Source organism: Lepisosteus platostomus, chromosome 11 (genome assembly GCF_059453375.1).
Source record: "Lepisosteus platostomus isolate fLepPlt1 chromosome 11, fLepPlt1.hap1, whole genome shotgun sequence".
Lineage (NCBI taxonomy): Eukaryota > Metazoa > Chordata > Actinopteri > Semionotiformes > Lepisosteidae > Lepisosteus > Lepisosteus platostomus.
Window position 1 is genome coordinate 6,803,457 of NC_142621.1, and position 26,079 is coordinate 6,829,535.

At 36.5% G+C, this 26,079-nt stretch overlaps 2 protein-coding genes across 6 annotated transcripts in view; one reads left to right on the forward strand and one right to left on the reverse strand.

Moving 5' to 3' along the window:
- The window catches only part of astn1 (astrotactin 1), a 257,440-nt gene extending 250,839 nt beyond the window's left edge, over window positions 1-6,601 (reverse strand). For all 5 annotated transcript variants that reach the window (XM_088598148.1, XM_088598147.1, XM_088598145.1 and 2 more), the window contains exon 1: window positions 5,993-6,601. In XM_088598148.1, coding sequence (XP_088454274.1) covers window positions 5,993-6,290 — 298 coding nt within the window. In that variant the 5' untranslated portion in view covers window positions 6,291-6,601. The remainder of the gene's footprint in view (window positions 1-5,992) is intronic.
- An 8,969-nt stretch (window positions 6,602-15,570) lies between these two features.
- brinp2 (BMP/retinoic acid inducible neural specific 2) overlaps window positions 15,571-26,079 on the forward strand; it is a 265,854-nt gene continuing 255,345 nt past the window's right edge. The window contains exon 1 of the mRNA XM_088598149.1: window positions 15,571-16,301. The gene's annotated coding sequence lies outside the window, so the exon portion shown is untranslated. The remainder of the gene's footprint in view (window positions 16,302-26,079) is intronic.

Consider the following 26,079-nt stretch of genomic DNA (forward strand, 5'->3'; position numbering starts at 1 on the left):
CTGCTCTTTTGTTTAATGAATTGGCAGAATCTATTCAATTGTTTAAAAATATAGTGTTGCTGTGCCTGTGTTTCCAGTCATTTGTATTATTGAGCAATTTTCACAAATAATCCATTTAAATCGACAGTAACAATACGCATAGGAAATGCTTTTGTTGGTAACTGCTGAGTCAATATGTACAGACACAAGATACAGGAAACCACAGAGATGGAACACATGGATAACTCAAGTTATCTTTTACAAAATGCAGCTCGCAAACAACTTCAGCTTCGGGTTTACGTACTGTATTTACGCACTGCACGGTAATGTCGAAATGCATGCACAATTTACACTGGCTTCTCTCTGTCACAGTGTATTAGCCATTGTTTCCCTAAAGGAAGTATATAAAGGAATCTCTCTTGAATGCTCAATCTAGAACCAGTTCAGGTTTCCATGGCAACCAAGGACCGATACACTCTGTCTGCTGTTTATCTGTATAACAGTCAGGGGATCAAGCCAGGCTTCTTTCTGTTTTGCGGAAATGATGGATTTTACACACAAGCAGCATCAAAATGAAAGAGAAATGTTTTCATAAACCAAGGATTTAAATTCATATTAAGGGGCATATTATGCGAGTTAGTTTACAACACCAACCATTAAGAAGTTTCATTCACAATATAATCTCCAATCAAACACTGCAGGCCTCTTTTCACACATTTGCACTGTTATGGCCCCAAGTGTCTGGGGGTAAAGGGGTGTAACATTTAGGATAATTCTTTTAGAAGCAGGTGGGTTTTGGTGAGGGACTAGGAACCGTGATAAGGGTAAGGAACTAGAGTGGTGCCAAAGAAAAGAAAATAAACAAAATGGAGCTGGCTAGGACAGTGAGGGAAAGCTAATCTGACTACAAAAGAAAACCCGAAACACATGGTCTTCGGCGTCTTCAACACCCTAGCTAACCTGCACTGACTACCCAAAACCATACAAAACAAATGGCACTCACCCGTACTAACCTAGTGTACTAATACAAAATCAATTAAGTGTGTAAAGTGTACCCAACAACCTAAACTAACCTTATACACAAAAGTTCACACAAAAACACAAGTGAACCAGGAATACAAATAAGGGAAAACAAGAGTAATCTACAGGAGCAGGGTACAAAAGAACACAAAAGTTGAACATGTAACACTGGGGCAAGGTAATGACAAAACAAGGATGAACACACAAACAAACGAAAGTACAAAGAAACTAACAGAAAACCAACAACAGAAAACTGAAAGCCTCCATGTTATATAGTGAATAAAATGAGTTCTGATTGGCTGAGGGCTGATTGATGATGACATCATATTGAAACAGTGGTGTGATGGTTGGCCAATGGGGAAGGGAGAACAATCAAGGGTCAGCAGTGTGGAACATAGAAAAAAACACACACAGAACACACACTGGGACGTAACATGCACTTTTGAAAAAATATTGGTAAACCTACTTCAGATATTGATGACACCTTTTTTAAAACTAGCTTGTTTTGCACTGATGAAAGTAAAATCTGTTTTGTGGGACAATAATAACTTCACTTTTAGATTAAACATACTGTCACTGAACTTCATATATATATAAGCAATGAATTATATCTAGAATAAGAACAATCTGACTCAAGCACTGTTACCTAGTTTATTAACACTGCATAAATCAGAAAAAAACAAACTGTTAATAGAATAAAGTTAAAGAGGTGTGACAGCATGAAACAATGTGTATCCAACACATAAGGATGTAGCCGTGAGAATGTACTATTTTAGGAAGTCTTTCTTCTTATCGTTGTATATAAAGCAAGCAACTGTAAGAATTCAGCCAAGCATATTCTGGTACTTGAGATATCCCATACAGTATATACAATATGAGCTATGCAACAGGGGGATTAAAGGTTTAAACAAGCATTCTCAAGTCAGAACAAATTTATTTGCCTTTTCATTTGAATAAATCCTAACCAATGGGTTATTACAGCATGCCGGAAACCAAAACGCTTACACAATTGCAAAATAGATTTTCACATATGGATCATCTCCTCAAACCAATAACTGGTTTATAGACTGGACTGCCATCCACATTTAGAATGTCTGGATGGAAGTATGATGTTTAGTAATAAGAAGCTCAGGGTCCTGTCTAGCTCAGAACACAATCACAACAGAAGCATATTCATCAGTAAGTCTGAGTACTGCTATGCCCTGCTACCTCCTCTCAGCTTGGGTAGCATGATACTGTATGTATTATTCTGAGGATGAATTTTATAACAGGGATATTTCTAAACTGGGGACACAAAAAAACTATACTCTTTCTGATGTATTGTGTGACCCTGGCTGATCTATATCCATGTCATTCAGAGTTTCATGTCATTCATTCTTAAAGAAGCCAGAAAACAAAACCATATAAAGAAAAGAGCCTAGTGTTATCTTTTTGTACATACCATACGCCATACGTTGAATGCAATACAATTTAATGGCATGGTCCTACAGAATCTGCAATTTAGCGGGACTGTAAAATGCATAAGTCACTGACTTTTCTGACTAGTCTATTTAAAAGCAAGAAAAATAACAAAATCACTGTTGTATATTTACAATGACAGAAAAATACAAAACCAAGAGAGAAGTGAAGGTATAACCAGTCATACCAATCTCAGTTGAACTGTGGCAGAAAATACATTACATAAAGTCAGTCTTTCATAGTAAACAGGATTATCAATGGGTTAAGTGAGGAAAAAGTCTAATAGCCTTCAAACACAAATAATCACATTCTGCATTTAGGCGTTTCAAAGCTAAGTCAACAAGTCAGCAATTGCAATCTGCAATTGTGTGACATATTATTGATGAAGAGAATAGGAGTATCTGAGAGCATGTAAACATAGAATAAATCAGAATCAACTGGCTTGTCCCAAAGTAGTCAAATGTAAGACGTACAGTAAGTCAAATCTATTCCCCTAAGAATTGTCCTATATTTTTCATTTTCTCTTTTATTATTTTGCTGAAAGCATTTTGTGAAGAATAATGTGTTAGTGTTTATTCATTTATTAGAACACTTTTTTATTTATACAAGACTCAAACAATAATAAACTGTGCTTTAAACTCCAGACTGTTTGTGCAGCATTAAAAAGTAATAAACTTTATAAACAATAAGGGCACAAAAATGATCACAGCATACCAAATGAGTTAAAATTTTGAGTTCTGAATAAACTGCAAAAACTAGCCATAATATGGCTTTATGAATGCTTTTTATTATTTGATCAAATTTGGAATGTAATTTTACACAGTACAGTACGCCCACTATTATTTTTCAAATCAACTTAAAAAATCTTTGCAGATAAAGTCCAAAACCTTCAGTTATTGAAGCACTTTGCTCTCCTACTGTGCTAGGGTGCTGATTCATCACTTCTGGACTCTATGATTTTTTAGTGATCTAATAAATATATGATACTGTACCTTCACAAATGTTAACCGACTAACCTAGATTCGAAGCACAAATAATATGAAAGAGTGGAGGTCAGAACTCTCAGAAAATATGAAATACAATCAGCTTGACATATAAGGGCAACTATAAATTATCTCCTGTTCCCCAGCATTTACAGTACACATAGGCACTCCTGTGAAGCTTAACTAATTTAAACATCTGAATTGGCATAATGGTATTACCATTTGAAAAACCCAAGACAAAAGATACGCTGCTATTCTAATGACAGTAAGAGACTGGAATTCTTGCACTGTGCAGCATCAGCTATCTGCATAGAATGTCCACAGAGATTAAGCCAATAATCCTGATTTCCTTCTTTTTATATATTGTACATATGGAAAACCAGTATTTTCTATGGTTTATATTCTGTAACATCTTGCCTACAGTACAATCAGCACCATGGACAGCAGCCATAATAAGCACAGCATTAGTCTTCTGCCATGCTCAGACACTTTGTCACCACTGGCCAATGGCCATATTTCACAACTGTTTCACAACACTTTGTACTCTGTAAATAATTAACAGTGATTTTTTTTTTAAAGGTGCCTATTACTTTTCCCTTTTTGATTTAATTTTGTTTTAAAAAAAGTTTGGTCAAGCATAAAGTGTTGTATTTGATTTGACAACTTTCAAGACTGTAAGATTAGTTTTAATTGTTTTTATATACGAATCAAAGTGGCAATTAATCCCATTTTGGAAGAAATAAAACTGATCTGAACATTAATTTTAAAGTACAGTACATCATATAACTGTAACAGTGGGGTTGTAGGTTTAATATTATATAGTATTATCCAAATATACTGTTGTGAGGATTATAGTGGTCATTTTGTATTTGTGTATATCTAATATAAGAGATACAATACACACTAACATAAAAAGTACACAACAGGATGAACGAGGATGAAAATCAAACATGAGTGAAAAACACATCTCACACCTTTTGAGTGTAACACACACACAAGTGTTTAGCAATTGGAAATCAAAAACTATGTTAGTCTTAATGACTTAATGCAAATTTATCAACACCATAGACCATGATCAATATAATGTTTTATTTGGTTAAAATGTCTAAATAAAAATTAACATCAAAGATTTGCCATGTTTAAACATGAATGGTATTTTACATTCACAGCCATGAAAGTCATGTCAACTACAACTTCAAAACTACTGCATAAAACTCACTCCCTCTTGTGCAATAGATTTTTCATTAAACTGATGCTAAACACATGATTTAAAAAAACACAGAGGCAGGAGTTGTCATGCTACCCTGCCACCTCCTTTGACTACAGGATAAAAGACAGGTTTCTTATGAATGAAATAAAAACAAAAAAGACACTTTTGCAAAGAATTTGTAAGGAACAGTAAAAATTGTAAACACTTAGTCTACTGTTTTTTTTTTCCTTTCAACTGAGTTGATAAACAATAATTAAACACTATCCCAAACTAAACATCCATTTCAACTTTTTTTAAAAATTTCAGTTAGTATTTTCATCTCTCAATACTGCTATGAAAAGTATTTTTTGTTCAATAAGTAACATCTTCAATGAACTCAAAGCAAGTTCAGTGCAGTGTTTTCCAAACTAACTTGCCTCACAAATTAAAATCTGTATCTTCAACGCAGGTACTACAGAACAAAATCAACGTATGCGATAAAAGCATTCAAGTCAGCTGTTTGTAGGGCATTTACAGTACATCTTGTACTTTTCATACACTACACGTGTGTACCTGTGTCTAAAAGTAAAGTTTTTGTAAATCAAAACATGCACCTTGCAATATGAAAATATGCAACCCCATCTTTTTATGCACTGTACCTAAAACTTGAATCCACGAGTAAGGACCAGAGTTCATCACTGGGTTAGATAAACGGTTTCTGAGTTTCTACTTAGACTTCAAGAACAGCATTAATAGAGGGACAGCAGTGGAGAAGGCCCACAATTACTATAGTTTGAAAATAATTGAACTTAATTTCCTGAAAATGGTACCAAATCCGTCTGGCCTGCAAGACAACTAAACCCAATTGGTCATAGCTACAGTATAAGGCCTTGAGCACTGAGAAATGCAGTGCCCGGAATAACGTTATTTACTTATTAGGCTGAAACAAATTCACACTGGAAGAGGTCGGATTTAAATGAGAAAATCCTAGCGAAGTGTTCCGTGAAATCAAAGAAACACACATTGCAATGCTTTCTTTTCATCTCGCCGTGATGCTAATAACATTAATTATGTGATTCTTCAAGGAAAGCTCATTTAATACAATCAATATTAAATGCAAGCATCAATCACACAACAGGCCTACATACTGCAGCAACAGAAGTAAACGCTGTAAGAATACAGTAGCGTGTGCCACTCAGATATTTTGCTATTTAGGTTACGTGTAAGTAGACTCGAATAAAATCAATAGCAGAGTTCAGTGATTAGAAATGCATGTTGTAACAGCAAATAATAACGAAAATGTGTAACTGTTTCTCAGTTCGGGAGAGGGGAGGGATGTCGAGCACCTTTAAAATAAACTCACCCAGCACAAAAAAAGGCAGCTCTGTGTTTTCCAGGTCGTCCACCACCACGATTTCCCCAGGAAAATCATTCCTGACAGAGAAGAGCAGCTTGGGTTCGGAGGCGGAAGGGCTGTGCATGATACTCAGGTCGTTCTCTCTCAAAAACGGCAGGGCAGAGACGGTAACGCTCTTCATTTTACATTCTAGGTCATTCTGAGACTGGTCCTCCTCCGCTCCCACAAATGGGATACCTGCGAAGATCAGAAAAAAAATCCAAAGGAAGGTGAGGCACAGCCGAGGTTCCATCATTCCTGGCATTACGATGATTCGGATCTCTTTCCCTGACGAAGCAGCTACAGAGAGACGGGGTAGCAAGAAAGCGAGCGAGGGGGGGAGGAGGGCGAATGCTGTGGTGAAGCGCAGATCTCCGGCGAACTGTTTGTGCGAAATAAACCTTTCCCCTTCGCTAGAAAAGCCCCCGAAACCGTGTAAGATCGCTCAAAGATGATGTCGTTTTCTCTCCAGGTTGTGCAGTAGGGTTGCCTGTAGAAAGTTACATGTGCGGTGCATTCATTTCATCCTGTACAAACTCGAGCTTACGTTTAGAATAAAAGTCCCCAGCAAATATTGTGCAAAAAAACAAATGTGCAATAAATCTGTGGTGTCTATAAATGTGTTGGCTTCATGTACTGTATATCTACGTTTTAAACTGTACTTGTGTGTATACTGTAGGTCTTCAAAAACCCGTATTCCACGCTATTTTCTTGTCACCCAAGCAACCAAGAAGTAGTTTTGTTTATCTAGAAAAAGCTAAAATATTTATAATTCAGGTTTATTTTTCAAATATTTAAAAACAAATACAAAATATATTCTGATTGTCAAAATACTTTGTAGTCAAGTTGCAAATTACAATTATGAAAGAACCCTGACACAACCCCAATTTTATTTACTGTAGGTTTATGTGTTTTTTAAATAAAATACCCTTACAGGGTGTTTGGTTAATCAAAAACATGCCACTGTGCTTGTATAAGAAACCTGCTGCTATTTTATCATAAATATTGCCATTTTGAAATACTACAATTCAAAGATTAAGCTATTTTGTAAAATGGGCCAAACTTTTGATTGACTTAGAAACGTGTACTATACGTGCCACTGTATACTTTATTTGAGTTGTTTTAACCCCTCCACTGAATTTCATGCCACTCACTGAAATTCTTCCAGATTTTCTTATTATTATTAACTCTTATTATTATTTCAGATAGGCTCACTACTGTATGTGCTAGGTCACTATGGTTTCTTTATATTTCTAACACATAGAAAACATTTACTAAGGACTGTCTGAAAATATAAAAAACCTTACTGCATATAGATACTCTTATGCAATATTAAATGAGAGTATGCTAAGCTACTGTACAGTATATGCGGCCTTCCTTTAAAGGAGTTCTGAGATACAATTTTGTTTTAAAATGGTAAGTTAACATTATATTAGATTTTAACTTTAACTTCTGGTTGCTGTGTGTCTGTAGTTTAATTTTCTCAAAAATTTCAGTTCTTCCTCCCTTATTAAAAAGGTAAATTGTGAATATCAAATAAAGTTTTTATAGAGTGCAAGTGGCTAAGAAGTTTTACTACCACCATGAATGTTCAACTGGCTGTAATTGGTCAAATATCATGTTTAGTTAGTTAGGTTTCTAGGTTAACTCAGGTTTGCTAGTTATAAATAAGGTGACTAACGGAGTAAAGTACTCTATATCCCATGTACAGTATTGTCTTATGTTGTGTATCTGCTGTGCTAAGTTAACTATCGTTGGCATGTGAGACTAAAGAAGCAGTAAGAAGTCATTAGACAACCTCATTAAAGGGAAATAATATAATTTTCTAGTTTCCTGTATACATTAATTTGAATTTAAGTGCTTATAATGTGATACATTAATATATTTAAGGCAAATGTGTATAGATTACTATGACTCTTATTCTATCTTGGAGTGTTTTCAACTAATTAACAATGTCTATAACAGAATAAACAATTTACATTAGCAAAGGGTGTCCCATATATTATTAATAGAGGTAAATAGAGATCAAGAGAAGAAAAAGCCAATATCAGTTCTCTTATGCCGTGCACAAAATAGGGATTTGAATTTGTATGCTACTCTGCAAGCTCCAAATGGTGCTAATTGGTTAAGCTAATTAAGAGGAACTTTGAACATGTGTACATGCAAATGAATAGAGTTCACAGGAGATCTGGTATGTTGGATTAAGAAATATTATTAGAATTGTCTATTCAACTAATCATCAAACAAACAAATAAAAAACTTTATTGGATCAAACGGCATGGGCTCTGTAATCTGTTCCTCCTAAAAGATTAAATACATTTAGTTACAGCCTGGCACACTAAAAAGGCAGGTGTTGGACCAATGAATTCAAAGTCTGAGGCAAAGAATGCATTCTCTGTGTAGTCTTGAGTCTCCTCCAAGCAGGAAAAAGGGAGCTTTACTAAACTGTATAGTGGTTTTGTTATTAGAGGCCACGAAATTCATTTCACTTGTGACCCACGCTGTAATTGAACATGGGTCTCTAAGAATGAAAGTCATAGCATCACTGTCTGGACCTTCCCAGGAATGCTCTTCTGTTTTGGAATGACTCAATGAAGAGTGTCAAGTTATTACTTAACAGCTTTCTGGTTACTTCTTGACCAGAAACGTTAGTAACCTTAGGGTCAGAGCTGAACTCTACAGGCTAACATGACTGTTAATGAAGCATCAAGCATTAGCTTTGACTAAAAACTTTAAAATCATATAAAGGAGCTAAAACAAATTTAGCTATAGCATGTGATTGAAATGTAATGTAATATCAGAAACAATTTATTCTTTGCATTAAAAAAATAATATTTTTTTAAAGAAGCGAAGAAGAAAACTGGCATACATCATGTTTACTGCATGCGTGACAAAATGGTTAAATTACTGCATTGAATAATTGTTGTCTCCTTTGAAGCTCCTTAAAGACTGTTTAAAACATCATTTGCAGTAATTTCTTAACTCTCAGCAAATTTTGTGAAGCAGCAGCAAAGGCTAAAAATGAAAGGCCTCTCTAGTCTACCAGGTAAAATAAAGAAAGGGGAGGGCTATATCTTCTGCTTTAATGCCAACAAAGTGTGAGTTTTATGCCAATTAACAAGGAAAACAGTCAAAGCTGTCTACTTTAGTATGCTGCAGCAGCAGATTGAAACCTTAAAGGTCCTGAACTGTTAGGAAAAGAAGGAAAATATAGATGAAATGCACAGAATTGAAAATAAGATGGTCTTCCAAAGATGGTGATTTTCAGCCTGTAACACGTGAATGCTTTAAATGCATAAATGTTTAATACCAGTACCTAATGAGCTTTTCATTTACAGTACATGTCAAGGAGAGACAACATGGTGCTGCACTATTTTCAAGTTATTTTTTGACGTACTGTAACTGGTTTGAAATGGTGGGACTTTTCACCACTGAAATAAAATCAGTCACTTGTGAGTTCTAGGATTGCAGAGGCTGTTTAAATATTACAAAGGAAAGATGGCATACTGTTAAATTAGGTCTGCTATATAAAACAAGACTATTTCTCTAAGGATGATACTGTAAAGCAATTGATTCAGTAACATAATGTATTAAATGTGGACGGAGGTAATTAACATGTCATGAAGTATAAAGCTTGAAGATTATTTTTAGAATATACAGCATATAGGAATGTGTGACAAAAACACTTTCCATAAACCATGTGAGTAACTGTTTCTACAACTGCAAGCAGATGGTACAGAATGGTGTCGGTCTGGCTCTTGGCAATGAAAAATTAGCTTTGGAAAAGCTGGACAGCTGCCCCTTTGCACAAATACCATACTGTAGTACCAACGAAATGAAAGTTTGAAGGTGGTTTTAAAAAGGACCTTGGAGGCAAAAGATCATGCTAATAGGGCAGGTCTAATGTGCCACCACCAGATTGCAGGGATCACTGTTATATTGTCTGTGCTGACTCATTTCTGTGGATGAACATAAAAGACACTCTTTTATATGCTCGGTGTTCACAGTGAATACGCTGAGGGAGAATACGACTTGAAAGGGAAACTATTTGTGTCACAGAGGTAATGAAGAAATGTAACTTTTCATAAATTAAGAACATAAGAGTTATTGAATTTCCTACTTATTGCAGATTATTACAGGTACTGTATATGTATTCTGCATAATTATGTAGTATAGTCAGGAATAAAGTAAATGAGTGGTGCATAAAGATCTGTAGTCCATTAATGATGCAATATATCATTAAAACTACTTCAGTTCTGATATAGTTGATTTACCTACAGATGCAGCCATTCAAAATGCGCGGGCGATACCTGTAATATTTTAGCCTGTAATATCTGGGTTATATTACTTTTTGCCCTTACACATATGTCATTCCATTTTGTACACATACAGTATGTCATTTTCATTTCCTTTCATATTTCTTTAAAGTCTCTTCAGAACATATCCATCTCTCCATAATTGGAAAGGGCTGCAGCAAAATGGAGCCTATCTGGAAAGCAGAGGACAAGACACCCAGGACACAAGTGCCTTGCAGGGAACACAGATGTAGACAGTTTACAGTAATTACACCCGACAGCATGGCATTGGAAAGTGGAAGAAATTGTAGCACCTGGAAAAAACCCAGGCGAACACAAGTAAAACATGCGGCGGGTGCGTCAGTCCTAACTGCTCCTCTTCAGGAGCTAGGTTTGCTGAAATAGGCAGTATTTGAAACAATGAATGCAGACACTCCAGAGTTTCATGAAGAACATTTACTGTACGTTAACATACACACAGGTACTGTATACATTAAATCCAGGATAGCATAGGGAGTAAGCCTTTGGACAAGTACCTGACCAGCTGAGGGTTCAAGCCCCTGCTGCAGACACGACTGTTTTACTCTTGAGCAAGGTACAGTACTTTACCCCAGTTCCTCCATTCCTTACAGCTGTGTCAGTGTGGATCAGCATACCTGGGATGTACAGTAATACCTGTAATGGTGGTGGAGTCACAGGTTCTCTAGTCCACTTATTGTAAAAGAAACCAGGATGAGATCTGGCCTGATGAGCCACTGTGGCTCAGGTATGGGACTTTACTATTTTTACTGTATAAATTAAATGCAGGGATGTTCACTTAACTTTGATATATAAATTGCCGGCAGCCAAATCGCCCTGCATCTCACAACAGACAACCCACTGAAGCTAAGCAGGTGTGAGCCTGGCCAGTACCTGGATGGGAGACCTCCTGGGAAAAATTAAGCTTGCTGCTGGAAGAGGTGTTAGTAGACACTATACTGTAAAAAAACGCCGTTCTTCAGATGAGACGTAAAACCGAGGTCCTGACTCTGTGGTCATTAAAAATCCCACGGTGTTTCTCAAAAAGAGTAGGGGTGTTACTCTGGCATTTTGGCCAAATTTCCATTGGCCTTTACCAATCATGTCCTCCTGATAATCCCCATGAATGAACTGGCGTCATTACTCTGTTCTCCTCCCCGCTGATAGCTGATGTGCAGTGAGCATACTGGCGCACAATGGCGGCTGTCGCATCATCCACATTGGTGGATGGGGTTACACATTGGTGGTGGTGGAGGGGAGTCCCCATTATTTGATATGGGTATTTTTACCATATACACACCTGAGTTTTGGAACTGCACATGGGGGACAATGAAGAAGTGCAGGCAGATTCCTGTGACCTGTCCACCTTTGAGCCACTCATCTTCTATTGCATCACAGGCAACACTGCCCTATATGGAAGCTGAAATTTGCCCCACACTTGCTGTACAGCACCATGGAGCCTGCAAAGGGGTCACAGTGTTACCAAGTGTCAAAAGATCCTTGGTTTCTTAATCCCACCCAACTCTCAGTGGGGCTCATGCACAGTCATAGTAGGCTTTTGACACATCCCAGGCTAATACTTGCAAAGTGTGGATCATTGAGCACAGCCTACAACTGGGCTATGACTTTTACCTACAGAGCCACTTGTAAGCCCCCAGGTGTTCATAACAAGCTAGAAAACGGAAATTCATCAGCATGCTGGCTGCAAGGACAATGCAGAGGTTTATTTTACATTATAATTAACCTCTGCTTGTTTCCAGCATTTGAAAGTCCTCTCTTTCAGAAATTTGTAATTCTCTGGTTTCATCATTTTTTTAAAGTGTTACTGAAAATTAAATGCCATATTTAATCTTTATATGTGGATTTACTGCTTGGCAATGATGAATGCATAAGATTTCAATTTCCAAGCTCCCTTTGTTGCTGAAGAAACATGAGACAAGGCTATCTTTTCAGCTCACACTGTCACTTCAAATCTTTATTGCCAGGCTGAGTTGACTCGAGATTTTAAATGTGGAAATAAGCCAGATGCCCCAAAGTATCCTCAGGATTTGCCTGATTTTTGTGTATCATTCTCTCTGTGTGTATCTTGGATGGATGATATCTTCCTAAGCACCTTAACCACCCCATAAGCCAGAGAAAGCATGGAATAGACCCATAATTTACCCATAAATGCCCTGGCATGCTTGACCTTGGAGCTCTGGTAGGCATGATCTTCCCCCTGAGTAAATAGCATCTGGCAATGTAATGTATTGTTGGTGCAAGGAATGCTGCCACAAGATGCAGAAAGATCAGAAGGCTTTTGTACCCTGGAGTTTGACCATCTGCGGATCATCGGTTGTCATTACTGTTTCTAATTTGGGGGAAGCTGGGGAAAAGCCAAATGAGGACCAGAAATGTTGTGACAGAATTCCTTTCATATGTCAGTGTGCAAATTAACATATTTATCTGCCTTGCTTGACTTTGCGTCATTATTATGACTTTGAAAATGTTGAGAAGATAGCAAAAGGCTAATATAGCATGAAACTCTTGGACATTTTTACAGTATTTTAAGAGATCATAGCAACTACATTGTTGTGCAAAAATGTTTGAAATCTCTGATGCAGTCACCAGTTATAATATGTGCATGTTATCAGCATCAGCAATTTGCACAGAACCTCTAATAGTGTTTTCTACTATTATAAAAGCTTTAACTGTTGTTGATACTGCTTTATTTCAGTGAGAAAAAGCTAAGACTGCCATTAGTCAGTCTTTCATACAGTACATTGACCAGAATCTTCAAAAATGTAAAGGTAAACTACTGTATGTTTAAGTAGCCAGTAGCAAGCTAATCAACTACATTTACCAACTAACTATAATTGAGTTAAACGGAATGTTCCTCATTAATCAATTTCATTCTTATACAGCACCTTTCACTAACATTATTTGTTCTTTTCGACATGTCCATGAAGCTTAAAGGCTACATTTTGAATTACAAAATGCAGATCTATCAGAATTAACTATTAACATGTCTAAAACTTCTGTAGGCATTCTCAATAGAATTGAATTTTTGGGTAAAGAAGGAAAAAAAACATTTCCATATGGAGGGAGAAAAGTGAAATGTGTAAGACTTTTGCCCTGCAATGGAAATTTGTTATACACAAGATTTGTCCTATTTTTATTTCTTAACAAAAGCATCAAGGAGCCAAATTTCTCAGATCATTTCACATTGCTCTAGCAATGTTGTTGACTAAAATAGCTACATGCAGTGTGTGCCAGTCAGTGCCTGAAAAGAAATCACTGGTCTAAAAAATACTTACATTTCAAAGGACAGGTTAGTATTACAGTATGTTTCTACAGAATTACATACTAAATAAATGTATTTATTTAGGGGTATTACAGTAAATGAGTTACGGATTTTAGCATTTGTTATGAAAATACAACCGTAATGTACAGTATATCCATCAGAGGCCAAACTTTAGACCTACACCATATAGTACAGTACATCCTGCCTGATTGTAAATACATTTTTCATTCTTTATCTACAGTAAGTGAGAAGCTGCACTGCACTGCTGCCTCACAGTGCCTCACTGGGGCCCTCAGTTTAGTTCTGGACCTGGAGTGCTATCTATGTGGAGTTTGAATGTTCTCCCTGTGTTTGTGTGGGTTTCATCCAGCTGATCAGGTTTTCTTACACAGTCCAGAGACTTACTGGTTGGTTAACTGGCTTCTTGGTAAACTGGCCCTGGTGTGAGTGTGTGCATGTTTGTGTCTGTCTGCACCATCCAACGAACTGGTGTCCCATCCAGGGTGTATCCTGCCTTGTGCCCCTTGCTTGCTGGGTTAGGCTCCGGCTCCCCTCCAAAAAAACAGATGGATATGTAGTTTGAAGCACTTTCTGTGAAGACCCCAAGGGTTGGGTTAAAAGAAGAAACGAGAACTCTAATACTTTGTGGGTGTAGCAGCAGGGAGGGTATTTTGAAGAAATGGCCACCTTTATGTCATGGTAAAAAAAAACAACAACTGAAAGAGTTATAGATGCAGTCTTGAACTTCACAAAAATCACAGTGAAAGAAAAGGTGGTGTTTTGCTGGGAAATATAGACAAATAGGCGGACTAAAAAGCCCTGAGGTGAAGGAGATGAGATAAGGAATAGAGAAAAGGCTGGAACCACTAAGAGCTACAATACAGCTTCAGAGAGAAATAACTGTTATGAGGTGTGAAAGGTTTCCAAAACCTAAACAGAAATATGCTGTTGTGATTATGCCTATTTTATCATGCACTTCAAAACATATAGCCAGAAAATCTTTTGAACTAGAAAGATAAGTTTTTAGCAGGGATTAAGTCTTAAATCATTATATAAAAAATAGTACGTAAAGGGGATATGTATTCAGTCTGGCATATATAAACACCCTGCTGCTGTCAGACAGATTTTTTTCCCTTTTCTTCATGATATGTTTCTGCTGCCCAAAAATGTTGTCGAAGCTATGAAATGCTTCTATACACACAGTAAGTCAAAAATATCCCCATGATTTGCAAATACTGCCCACGGCTTCTCAGTATTAAAACGCATTTAACATTAATTCTTTCTCAAATCCCATATTTGTTAACATAAAATCAGATTATTCTAAAAGCTGACTTCCAAATGATTTTCATGACTAAATTATTTTTAGTTGAATGCAGTTTCATTGCCTTTTTTTTCCCTCTGTGTACCTACAGTACAGTACAGTATATTGTATGAGGGACAGTGATGCGTTTTATATCATATATCGCTCTGATATCTTATAATAACACAGCAGATAAAATGTCATCTTCACTAAACCTTATATTTAGAAAAATATTTAAATAATCATGTAGCGCTTTGTCTCTTCTGACTTGAAAGACAGCTATTTTATTCTGTAACAGAGATTATTGGCTGACAATAGAGACTTTCTTATTTACTGTTAAAAGAGAGAGATCGCTCTCCCTAAAGAAAAAAAGGGGACTTTGTCAGTTCAAATTTAGTTTGCCAAGAGTCACAACAAATTTGCAGCAGACGACTGGCTGAAATACAGGAGAAGCTTTTCGCTTTTATTAGCCAGCCTGTCCCTCCGGGCTTCGTAGACTCTCTGTATTTGCTGCTGCCTCCCCCTTCCTTCCTTGCTTCTTCAGAACAGTCTCTCCTGCACAAGCAGCCAACCACAGAGAGCGAGGCGTGGCTTGCAGAATCAATTGGCTGTAGATTGTTAAAAAGAAAGAGACACTTTTCCTGAAAGACACTGAGAAGCGGTGTCTGAGCGTGATTCGCGGACAGGCGAAGCCGGGCGTCAGTGCAGGCTTTGACAGTGAATGATGTTTCTTGCACAGGTTTCGCTACATGCTTTTCCTTGCAGACAGAAGAAGCTCACAGTGGATTGCCTAACTCTGGCTGCAGGTGCAGTTTCGTTTTTAAAGGGCAAGGTGGCTTAAAGGGAATCACAGAGAAGTGTCCAAGAGCGCAGTTTAACCGGATATATCTCCTTCCACCACTGAAGGATAGTTAGTCTTCATTGAAGGATACCTGCTTCACTAAGCTATATTTTAAATAGCTTAAATGGCTTGCATTTATAGTTCCCTAAACTGATCAAAACTATATTAACTGGAAGTTCTGTGGTTTTACATGATTTTTTTTTGTACTTTCATTTAATTATACAAACCTGAATCTACCAGACAATTTAGGATTTTATCTTTTCAGCGCACATAAAGGACAATGACTTTTAGTAGCTACTGCAGCAGTCGTGGATATTAGTTTACGTGGTTTCACTGCTTTAGAGGTCGATGACAATGACTGGATTATTACATGCAGAGATTCAGACCCTCCTGCGCTGCGCTCTCAGGTGAAAGGGAGCGGGCTCGCTGCATTCCAACAGTGAGAAAAAGACAGCTTTCAGTAAGAGGTCTCCTCAGCTGCACACACTGGTGGGATTCCAACAACTAGCACAGTCGCTGGATCACCCATTAGAGACAGGGTGAGTTTCTACTCGTGTCATCTCGAGGTCTTTCCGGGATTAGATTATTGCTCTTTCGTGCAAGTACAGTAACTGGTACTTATGAACTAGTATGGATGCCTGAGAAAATAATCTTTTTTTTTTAAGTCAGTCTGCTTACGTTTTTAGAGGTAATTTTGGATTAATGGTTCCTTTTCATACTCCTAAGTAACACTAGCTGTAAAGATCTTTATTATCTTAATTCAAAGTATTTTGTTCTGTCTCCGTATCTCCAAATTGAGCGGTTCACTGGAAGTACTGTATTTTACGAAGAAACTAAAGAAAAAGAGCAAGGCATAGAGGCTTGCGAGGACTGTATCGAGTGATTCATATGGTAGACTGGTTAGAAAACGGGAATGGGAATCATCTGATTTATGCAGCAAACTAGGAAACAAAAAACACAATCAGTTTTTTCGTTCATCTAGCTAAAATCAGTTACCTTCTGCATCTGTGAAGTTGAGGACCACTGATAATTTTCTACTTGTCAATTCACTTTATTATACTGTTGTCAGTTTCATTTTTCTCTGTCACAGTTGTATATACTGCCACAGTTGTATATACAGTACAAATGTGCTTTGATGCAATCTATTAGTTTGATTTTATATATGTATCAAGTACATGTTGTGTGCCAGATTTCTGTTGTCTCTTCATAACAATGATTTGCATTTTCAAATAGACCAGATACAGATTGCTCACAGTGTATACCATACAGCTGTGCATTCGGAATCAGATTCTGGCTTGCCAAGAAGCTTTATCGTACACACAGTGCAGCAGAAGGTGAATCGTAAATCCCCTGAACTGTTTTGAGGGGTGTGTGTTAACCATTCACTTCGTGATTGTTTTTATAAGAGAAGACTTTCAAAGATGATTCTCATCAAGAGAAAAAAAGGAATCCACATACCCTATACCCTAGAAATGGTGTTTTAAGTTCCTTATTAAATGACTGGGGTGTTTTTCTGACACAGCTATCTTGGTTAGCAAGATGTGAATGCTTATTTAGATGTATTTTCTGAAAAAAAAATCATTTAAAAGGTGAGTAGCTCACAAAAGCCACTAAGCAGTAGTTAGAAACTACTACACAAATATAGCACCGTCTCTTTTCTTTTTTTTTAACTAAAAGTATGTAACAGAGACAGATTCTAATTACAAAGAAGGTGTGTGTAACAGTTTGTAAGACATTTCAAACAAAATTCAGGCATAATATTCATGTCTGTGATAAATTGCAGACCAGCGAATGTTTTTATTAAATATTTTTTTATTAATGTTCAGCTGGACTATGACGAACTGCATTTTTCCCTTTGTATAAAGTCTCCCTAAAATTCCCTCCTTTTAACCTGTTGTCCATTCATGCATCAATGGATTTCTTAATTAAATGCATACATCATTACGTACTGTGTCATGCTGCAGGAAAAAAAAAACAAGCCTAAGAATGCAACTTGTTACAGCACATTACTATTGACAAAGACTATTTAAATTGTGGCTGAAATGAATCACCACTTGATTCTTGTTTGCTATGTTAAAAGAACACAACTAACAGTTTACAAATAATAGGTACATACATCAAAAGTGAGACTGACACTACCTTTCCCTTGTTTTACCCACAGAGGGAGCAGAACACAGCAAACTATTGGATGAGGCAAATATTGGTCGTAGGATCTGAAATAGATTTTGAGGCCAGAAATTAATGCAGCCTAAGAACCAATATAGTAGTGCCTTGATTCCATTCTGTTTTAAGTAGCTATTTTAGAAAGCAAGCAAAATACTAGATATATGATTATTTTAATTTTCAGTGCCATGTTTTTGTTATGCATGGGTATGCTAGCTTCATTGCTTTTCTATTCAGAGAAGATTTAACCACTGTAGATAACAGTTATCTAGTTATTCCTCTTAATAAACTTAAAGGTAGTTGTTGATGTTATCTAGCCTTGTTTATAAAAGCACCTTCTTTTTTTCAAAACAGGTTCTGTGCCAGGTCTGTTCTTCAAAGCACAGAAAACAAAAGTGGGGGTAATGTTTAATTTGGTGCACAATGCGGAGCAGGGAGAGCAGTGAAGGTTCAGTGAAAGTATAAATGAAATATTGATAAGTCAAATCATGTTCACAGACGCTGGAATTTCAGCAGGCCAAAAAATGATTGTGTTAAATGTAGCGGAAGATCAAAACATAACACTGGATTGAGACTATATTTTCCTCTCTGGAACTGATAGTGGAATATGGCTGTTCAAACATATAGTGGCATGGAACAGTCCTGCTCCATATTAAAATTCTATCCAGTGAAGATATCTTTGTAACTTGCTTGTTTAAGTCAACAGTGAGAAAATGACAGTGGCGAACCAGCATTAGGAAAATTTTTAGACATGCCATTTACACCAAGGAAAGTCAGGGTCAGTGACTAAATTTACATAATAGCCGAGGTAAGGAATTTTGGTGAAATGAAGCAAGAATTCTGGTTTGCTGGCATGTAACTCTGAAAATAATTGTTATCAACCCCAAACATGACAGGCTGTGACAAGAAACTGATTCTGAATAAATGCTAAAGAATCATAAATTAGTTAATTTCATGAATGAATTCAGAAGAAGATGTTAATAATGATAATATTCCTTGATGAAGCAGTTGCCCTTTCCATTTTTAACTGCTAAATATAATTTGATTAGCTTGTTTTTGAGCATAATTATATATAAGTATATAAATCATGGGTAAAAAGTATGAAAAAAACGTCATACAATCCCCAGCCACCTAGACACTCTGATACAATTTAGAAAAGTACTAGAAGGAATGAAGACAACTGGCATTTCTAAAACCTCAGAAATATAAAGGGAATGTTTTGTGTAGTTTAACAGGTTTATTAAGCATGCTGTATTTTTATTCAAATGAGAAACACTCTCATTTTGCTGCAGCGAAAAGCAGCAGAAGGATGATTAATTTTGGCAAAGTTCAAAGCAGCCAGAGATCTGACTACGTCTGACTGAACATCAATGATCGCAGGTGGAAGCTAGACCAATCAGATCCAACAGCATGCTTCTGCACTGCACCTTAATTGACCACTGTGTGGTGGCTAACTATCAAGAACCACAGGCTGAAACCCATTAGACAAGGGAGCGAAGCTTGGTGAAACAGAGATTAAACCTTCACCTTAAACTTGAATCTATCAACAGCTTTACCAGGCTCATCTGATTCAATAGACAGCTGTCTAAAACAGATATAAATCAATCTCTCTATAAGTTGAAAGCATATTTCAAAATTGGATTAATTTCTCCATAACGTAAAAGCAAATGAGTACAAAGTAGTGTATTGCTAAAATATAGATTTCAGTTATGCCACACTAAATTTGTCAAAATCTGCCTTTTTACAGTATGTAAGTATATGGTACTGGCTGTTTTCCTTCTGCTATGCTTTCAGAGTGAAGGAGAGGAGATATCAGCAGGCTCATCCTAAACAGTAAAGCTCTATGGTGCAGTGAAAATTGTAATTCAGCTGCATTCATTTGAATCATCTTCTATGGACCTTACTCATGCTACCATTGGCCTCCATACAACAAGATGGATGGTAACTTTTAGAGAACCTCTGACATTTAACAGAGACTGAGTGACCTTTTATTTCTATAGGGTCTATGCATTACTTATTGATCAACTTTTGACCACAGAATATGTTAAGAAAATACTATAATAAAAAGGATCGGTTGGTTTTTAAAGGTGCTGTACTCTATAGACAATACAGTATATACAGTACATGCATATTTAAGGTCACATTACATTTTGTATAAATAAGATGCAAGTGGTCTGTTATTCATTAAGAATGAAACACTCACATACTGTACCTGTTAATGTGATACTCTTGTGCAGGACCTTGCTCATTGACAATGTTGCTCTTTATTCAACAGAGATCTACAGAAAATGAAATAAGATGCATATTTGGATAGGACGATTATCCCCATTTTCAATAAGATAATTTGTGCTAAAAATGAACAAAAAAAGGACCTCATGTTTTTTTTTTCTGCTGGCAGTTAGAATTGTGGGTTTATTAATAAATAACATCAGTCCAGCAAAGAAACCAGTGTCCAAGCCAGCATTCTGTTCTCTATGACACATGCTTTGCATTTTGAGGCCTCTTCCAACATACCTAAAACATAAAGCACTGCCCTGGGTCCTCTTCTGGATTAGGGGCCAAGTCATCACTCTAACTTCTTTATCTGAGACTTTCCTGTTAAAATGAGGCTCAGTGAGTCTTGTGCTGTTTCTGAGATTACTACCATACTGGGACTAAAATCCTTGACCGATTAGATGTCCTTCAGTGGAAAAGACCTGAGGCTCCTGAGTATTATAAAAATACCTCTTTTCCCATCCCTATAATCTTGAGAAGATCTCCATTCTTGGACTGAAAACCAGGTTCCCATCAGATGTCTTGGTAGATTGAAAGGCAAACTCTATAAAGCCCAAATTCTTTAAGATTCCTTGGCATTTTCCTATATATATTTGTGTGTGTTTTCCAGTCTTGCATCAGATTCTTATGTTCCTTAGAAACATCTCTCCTGTTTCACATTGTTCCACATGATTTCTTGAGTATACATTTACCCATTTGTGAAATCCCTCTTTACCAGCACTGTTATAGTACATTACTAAGCATGTGTTTATTCCTATGAGTTGTGATATTTCTTAGTTATGCAGTTGCACATTATTAATTTATTATTCTTTGTCATACAGTAGCAATCCCCTTCCCCTAGGACTTCCTGAAGCAGATAAAAAAGCTAGTACCTACAGTTTCAGTTTCTGGACACCTACAGTGCATGACAAAAGCAACACAGTTCATCCACCTAATCTTGCTCAGCACCAACCATTTCACTAAGACGGAGTGTACAATGTATGTAAATATTATCTGGCAAATACTAAGCTGAGCAGATGTTCTGATTTATCTGATTATGTAAAGGATGATCTTCCAGTTTTAAAGGGATCGTGATTGTTTATAGATGAAAATAGTAACCATAAATGACCCTGAAGAGGTTTCACATTGATCCAGAAAATTTTAATAGTAAAGATTACAGATAGTGTGAAGTATAAACTGAGAGCTTTGTTCAATTTAAAGTCTAATTTCATTGAAAAAGTATGAATTTACCATTGGAAGTAGTTGAATCTGCTTTAATGTTTGTAAATCGTGTTGCCTTCTCTGATCTCCCAGGTTCAAGCTGCTGAAGAGATACAGATATTTTAAATAATGCCATTAATGAAACTTAATTTCTTCTTATGTCTGTTTCTGTAAAGCGAGTTTGAGCAACACTAAAAAAGTTACATAACTCTTGGGAGTGAAAAATATAAAATGATGGCATTTTGGGTCTAAGTAGGATTCAAGAAATTGCTCATCTTTCACAAAGATGCTACCAGAGACATTCCTTTGTGTAGCCTGGCTCCTTTGGAAAGAGTTTTATTTTCTTAATCTTGAAAAAAAAATGTGTGCAACTTCACAGTCACTATTGTCCCCAAAGTTGTGTGGTTCGCAAAATGGTTTGCACTTCCACTCACTGAACAGCTACAGGCATAAATCAGATGTAGGAGGATTAAGCAGAATCTGTGGAAGATTAAATGGTATAGGCACAAGTGTTCCAATATATCTTAATAGAATTCACATGGTACTATGTTTAGTCAAAATGCAGTGCACTGTCTTGGTCATTTTTTCTCTCATTTATAACAAGCCTAGGACTTAGTGCTGACAACAGGCTCATAGGCTGGGCCAAAAGGAAGTCGATCAAACCAACCAACCAAAAGAAAACCAAAAGAACCCAAAGAAAATTTCTTTCGCTTAAATTTTATATTTTCATTGTGATCTCCTGACAAACACATTACATTGAAAATGGGGAGAAAGGTATGTTTTTTTTTTAAGAAAGCTTGTTCGTACGATACAGTATGTACTGTATGTAATGATCTGATCATTCTGAAAATCTTTTAGTGTGCAATCTCAAATATTTTTTATTGTTCCCTCTTTGTCATCTGAGTAAAGCACACAAAATTACTCAAACCTTTGCTACGTCGTTTTATGGTGAATTACACTTATCAAGCTGTGCTGTTCACCGGAGTGGACAAAACATGAATATTAATACAGTGAAAGTGAAGCATACAATATGGTGACAAAAATGAAAACATTGTGTTACTTTATCAAACAGCCCATACAGGCTAACTTTTTTAAATTGCTGGTACTGTACTGTATTTAGAACAGAATTCAACCTAGCATAAAAAGATTTTTATACATGTACTTTATAAAGGATAAGACAAGCACTGGAATTATTGTAAAATTTTAAACACTAGTTTCTCAATGGTCAAGGTGTTATACAGTACAAACTCAGTGAAGAAGGAGAGGTCACAAAAGTCAGACATTCCTACAGATAAGCTATAATGGATTCTCTGTTTTCTAATGAACACTATAAATAATGAGGTAACTGAAGCTTTGGTCATCTACCAAATTAAAAGAGAGACAACACAGAACTGCGTGAGTGTGTGTCATGGTAGGAATTCTGAAACTTGAGGTGGTAAGCTGAGTAATGATGATGAAAGGGTACAGTAAATGTTTTTAAATTCGTTTCTGTGTTATGTGACATCAAATTGCCTTATTGTGGTATCCTGTGGCTTGGTTTCTTAAATAGCATGGTGGAATAACAGTCTTAAACATTTTGCTTAAAGATTGTGCCTGGCTAGGATCTGAATGCAATCCAGCAACCCATCAGCACCCCAAATCCCAGCATTACACAGTAGAAAGGACACCTTCCTTCTCTCTAAGGTGACACTTCTCATTTTTCTCAAACAAAACCAGTACTGATCAAGTATAGCCATGACAGCTGCTGACATGCAGATGTTCATTGCTTATGCCTCTCAACAGGGATCAAAGGGACAGCACGGAGATCACCTTGATAGGTGATAGGTAGGATAGTACTATACAGTACACATAGTCTGAAACTAGACATTTTAAAGGAAAGTATTTTACACAGAAGCACTTTTTTAACTTCTAAATTAGTAGCAAGAGATGTATGTCAACAAAGGTCTGGCATTTATTCAGGATACATGAAAAAGCAGGACAGAAGGTCCCAAGCCATGCAATGTAAAAAAAAAAAGAGAAGCAGATGGCATGACAGCACCCATTTTGGAGGATGTGTGTGCTTTGTCTTTCTCTCTCCAGTGCTCGTAAGAGAGTTGGAATGGTGATCTGAGCTGATTAAGAGCAGGCCATTCCAAACTGGGGAGCAGGGAAGCAGGCACAATTAAAAAAGGGAAGCACTAATAATTGGTGATTCTAATTTAAGATAAAAATTAGACTGTAGAGCTGTTCTGGTGATGAAGCTCCCATCTTCTCCTTTAATGTGGGACCATAACTATACCCTTTATGCATGGCCATAAAATTTACTGTTTTCATAAGACAGTGTTCACACACAGTAAAATGAGAAAACCGAAAACATAACTACTGGAATTGCAGCAATTTATACTCAGGATCAGAGAGCATAAACATTTTCTTTCCCACTGGGTTAATGAAAAGGCACCACAGAAGGATAGGATTTCTTTCTTTTTCACAGCTAAAACTTAAACTGGTGATAGTGACAATGCATATAGTCTTTAGCAGCCTAAACACAGGGATAGAACCTCTTTCCTCTGAGTGGGAAATAAATGCACTTGCTGGATATGAAGGTATGGACTTCTTGTTAGCTTCAGGGTCCTTTGTCAGTAGGACAGCTCCCTAGCTGCCCTCCTTGTCAATTTCACCACCTATTAATGCTGAGAACACTCTTCTAGATTACATAATTAAGGACCCCTGGTTTGATCTCCATTAAGAAGCATAAAATCAGTGTCTTTCTTAAAGAATTTAACTTGTAATTTGTGAAAATGTCTAGCAAGGACCTTTCACAGTGCCACGCACCCTTAATCACATATAATATAAAACATGGAAGCTTAATTTCTCATTTCTGCAGGAAAAAGAAATGGCATTAATTTTTCATTTTTTTAGTATTTCACACTAAGATGTGTTTCAAATAGACTGTACATACAGTATATTGTGTATTATTCTAGTTTAACCATCCGTCCATTTTCGAACAGTTTTATCCAGTCCTGATTCGTGAAGGAGCCAGGGCCAATGTTCTGTGGTTAATGCTAACCCTGTACACTACTGTATTCTAGCTCATCATGTACAGTAGGTAATTTAATAACAGAGCTTCACAAGAGCTTCAGAGGTGAAAATAGGACTAGTCTATCAAACTCAACCCAATAACCCTTTAGTAAAGTACTGTAGTATTGAAAGCACAGTACCAAAGTATATTTTCCTGTAAATTGAAAAAGGGTAAAGAAGAAAAATGAAGAACAGCTAAAACTATATACAGTATATATACTGTAGATGTAGGTGCATTGATAAACAAAATCATAGAGAAGAAATCTGAAGATATTGGAGTTACAGAATAAAACCAATAGTCCAATTTCCTCTTTGCAAAATAGAAATGAGAGTTACCACTGATCACCAAACAACCACTTGAACTTTTGAATTAGCAAGAGTAAGATAAAAACTCAAGCATAGACATGTTTTCACAAGTACGTGATGCTGTAGTTCTAAATTAACCAGTAGCTTTTAGTCATTTTCAATAATATCACATTTTAACAAACCAAGAAACAAAAAAGTTCTCTGTAACAGGAACATGGCTAGCTTTCTAAATCACAAAATCTATCAGTAGAATAATTTTAACTTTGTTAGACTGGATTCTTTCTTAATCTAATATAACATGAAGAGTGAGTCTGCATGCTAAGCTTTCTTGCAAAGGGACAATTACTTTGATCTCAACACATTTCATTTCTCCATTTATTACTGGTGCACTAAATTAGAATTTCGACTTAAAGAAGATTAATTTGTTTGCCATAGAGTATGATGGCTGAAGCACGAAAGCAATGATGCTTTGTTTGTTGATTTACTTTTATTTTCCATATAAGGAAAACTGACTAGGTACAGTGGCAAAGCAAATGCAGAGATATTCCTACCTAGTTTGAAAATATTGCATTTTTTAAACATTTTTGGTTAGCTGTTCGCTAAAAAAGTATCTTTTAAAAAGTACTTTCTGAAACCACACTATACTGTAAGTCTTAAAATAATTCAACATCAGATACTTACAACAAATTAATTTCGAATTACACGATAAAGTGTGGGTTTTAGTGGCGTTCTCAGAGCCCCTGTGTCTGACGTACTGTAACACCTACTATTTACATACCCACTATAAACCTTGCAAACACTAAGTAATACTTCTGTATCTATTTCATACAGTATTTATTTTATGGGGTGTATTCCATTATGATACATTTTTGTACTTTATAATGACGTTTTTACTCCTAGACTACAAGAATGAAAAAACACAAAAAAAATCATCATTTACAGTACGTCCGCTCGTATTGTATATTGCAAATATAGCGTAGAGGAGCGCAGAATATTTTATTAAACGTGTTTCCGAGTTTTCGCTGTTTATTTTTTCGTCACTTGGCGTCCTTTTACCCGTGCCTTTCCCTTTTCTGTTTCCTCGTTAAAAATATCTCCTAATTACGGAACTCGAAGCGAGTTGTTTTTCTCTGCACATCTCAGCCGCTGAGCGTTTTGCCTCGCCAATCTCTCAAGCACAGTTTACAGATGACGCAGATCCCAGACAAAGCCTGTTTATCTCTTTGCAATTCTTCAGTTTAGCATTATGTACTGTACATCTGCATATGGTTGCTGACAATGTTCTTTTCAACAGATTGGAGGTCTATGGATGTAGTC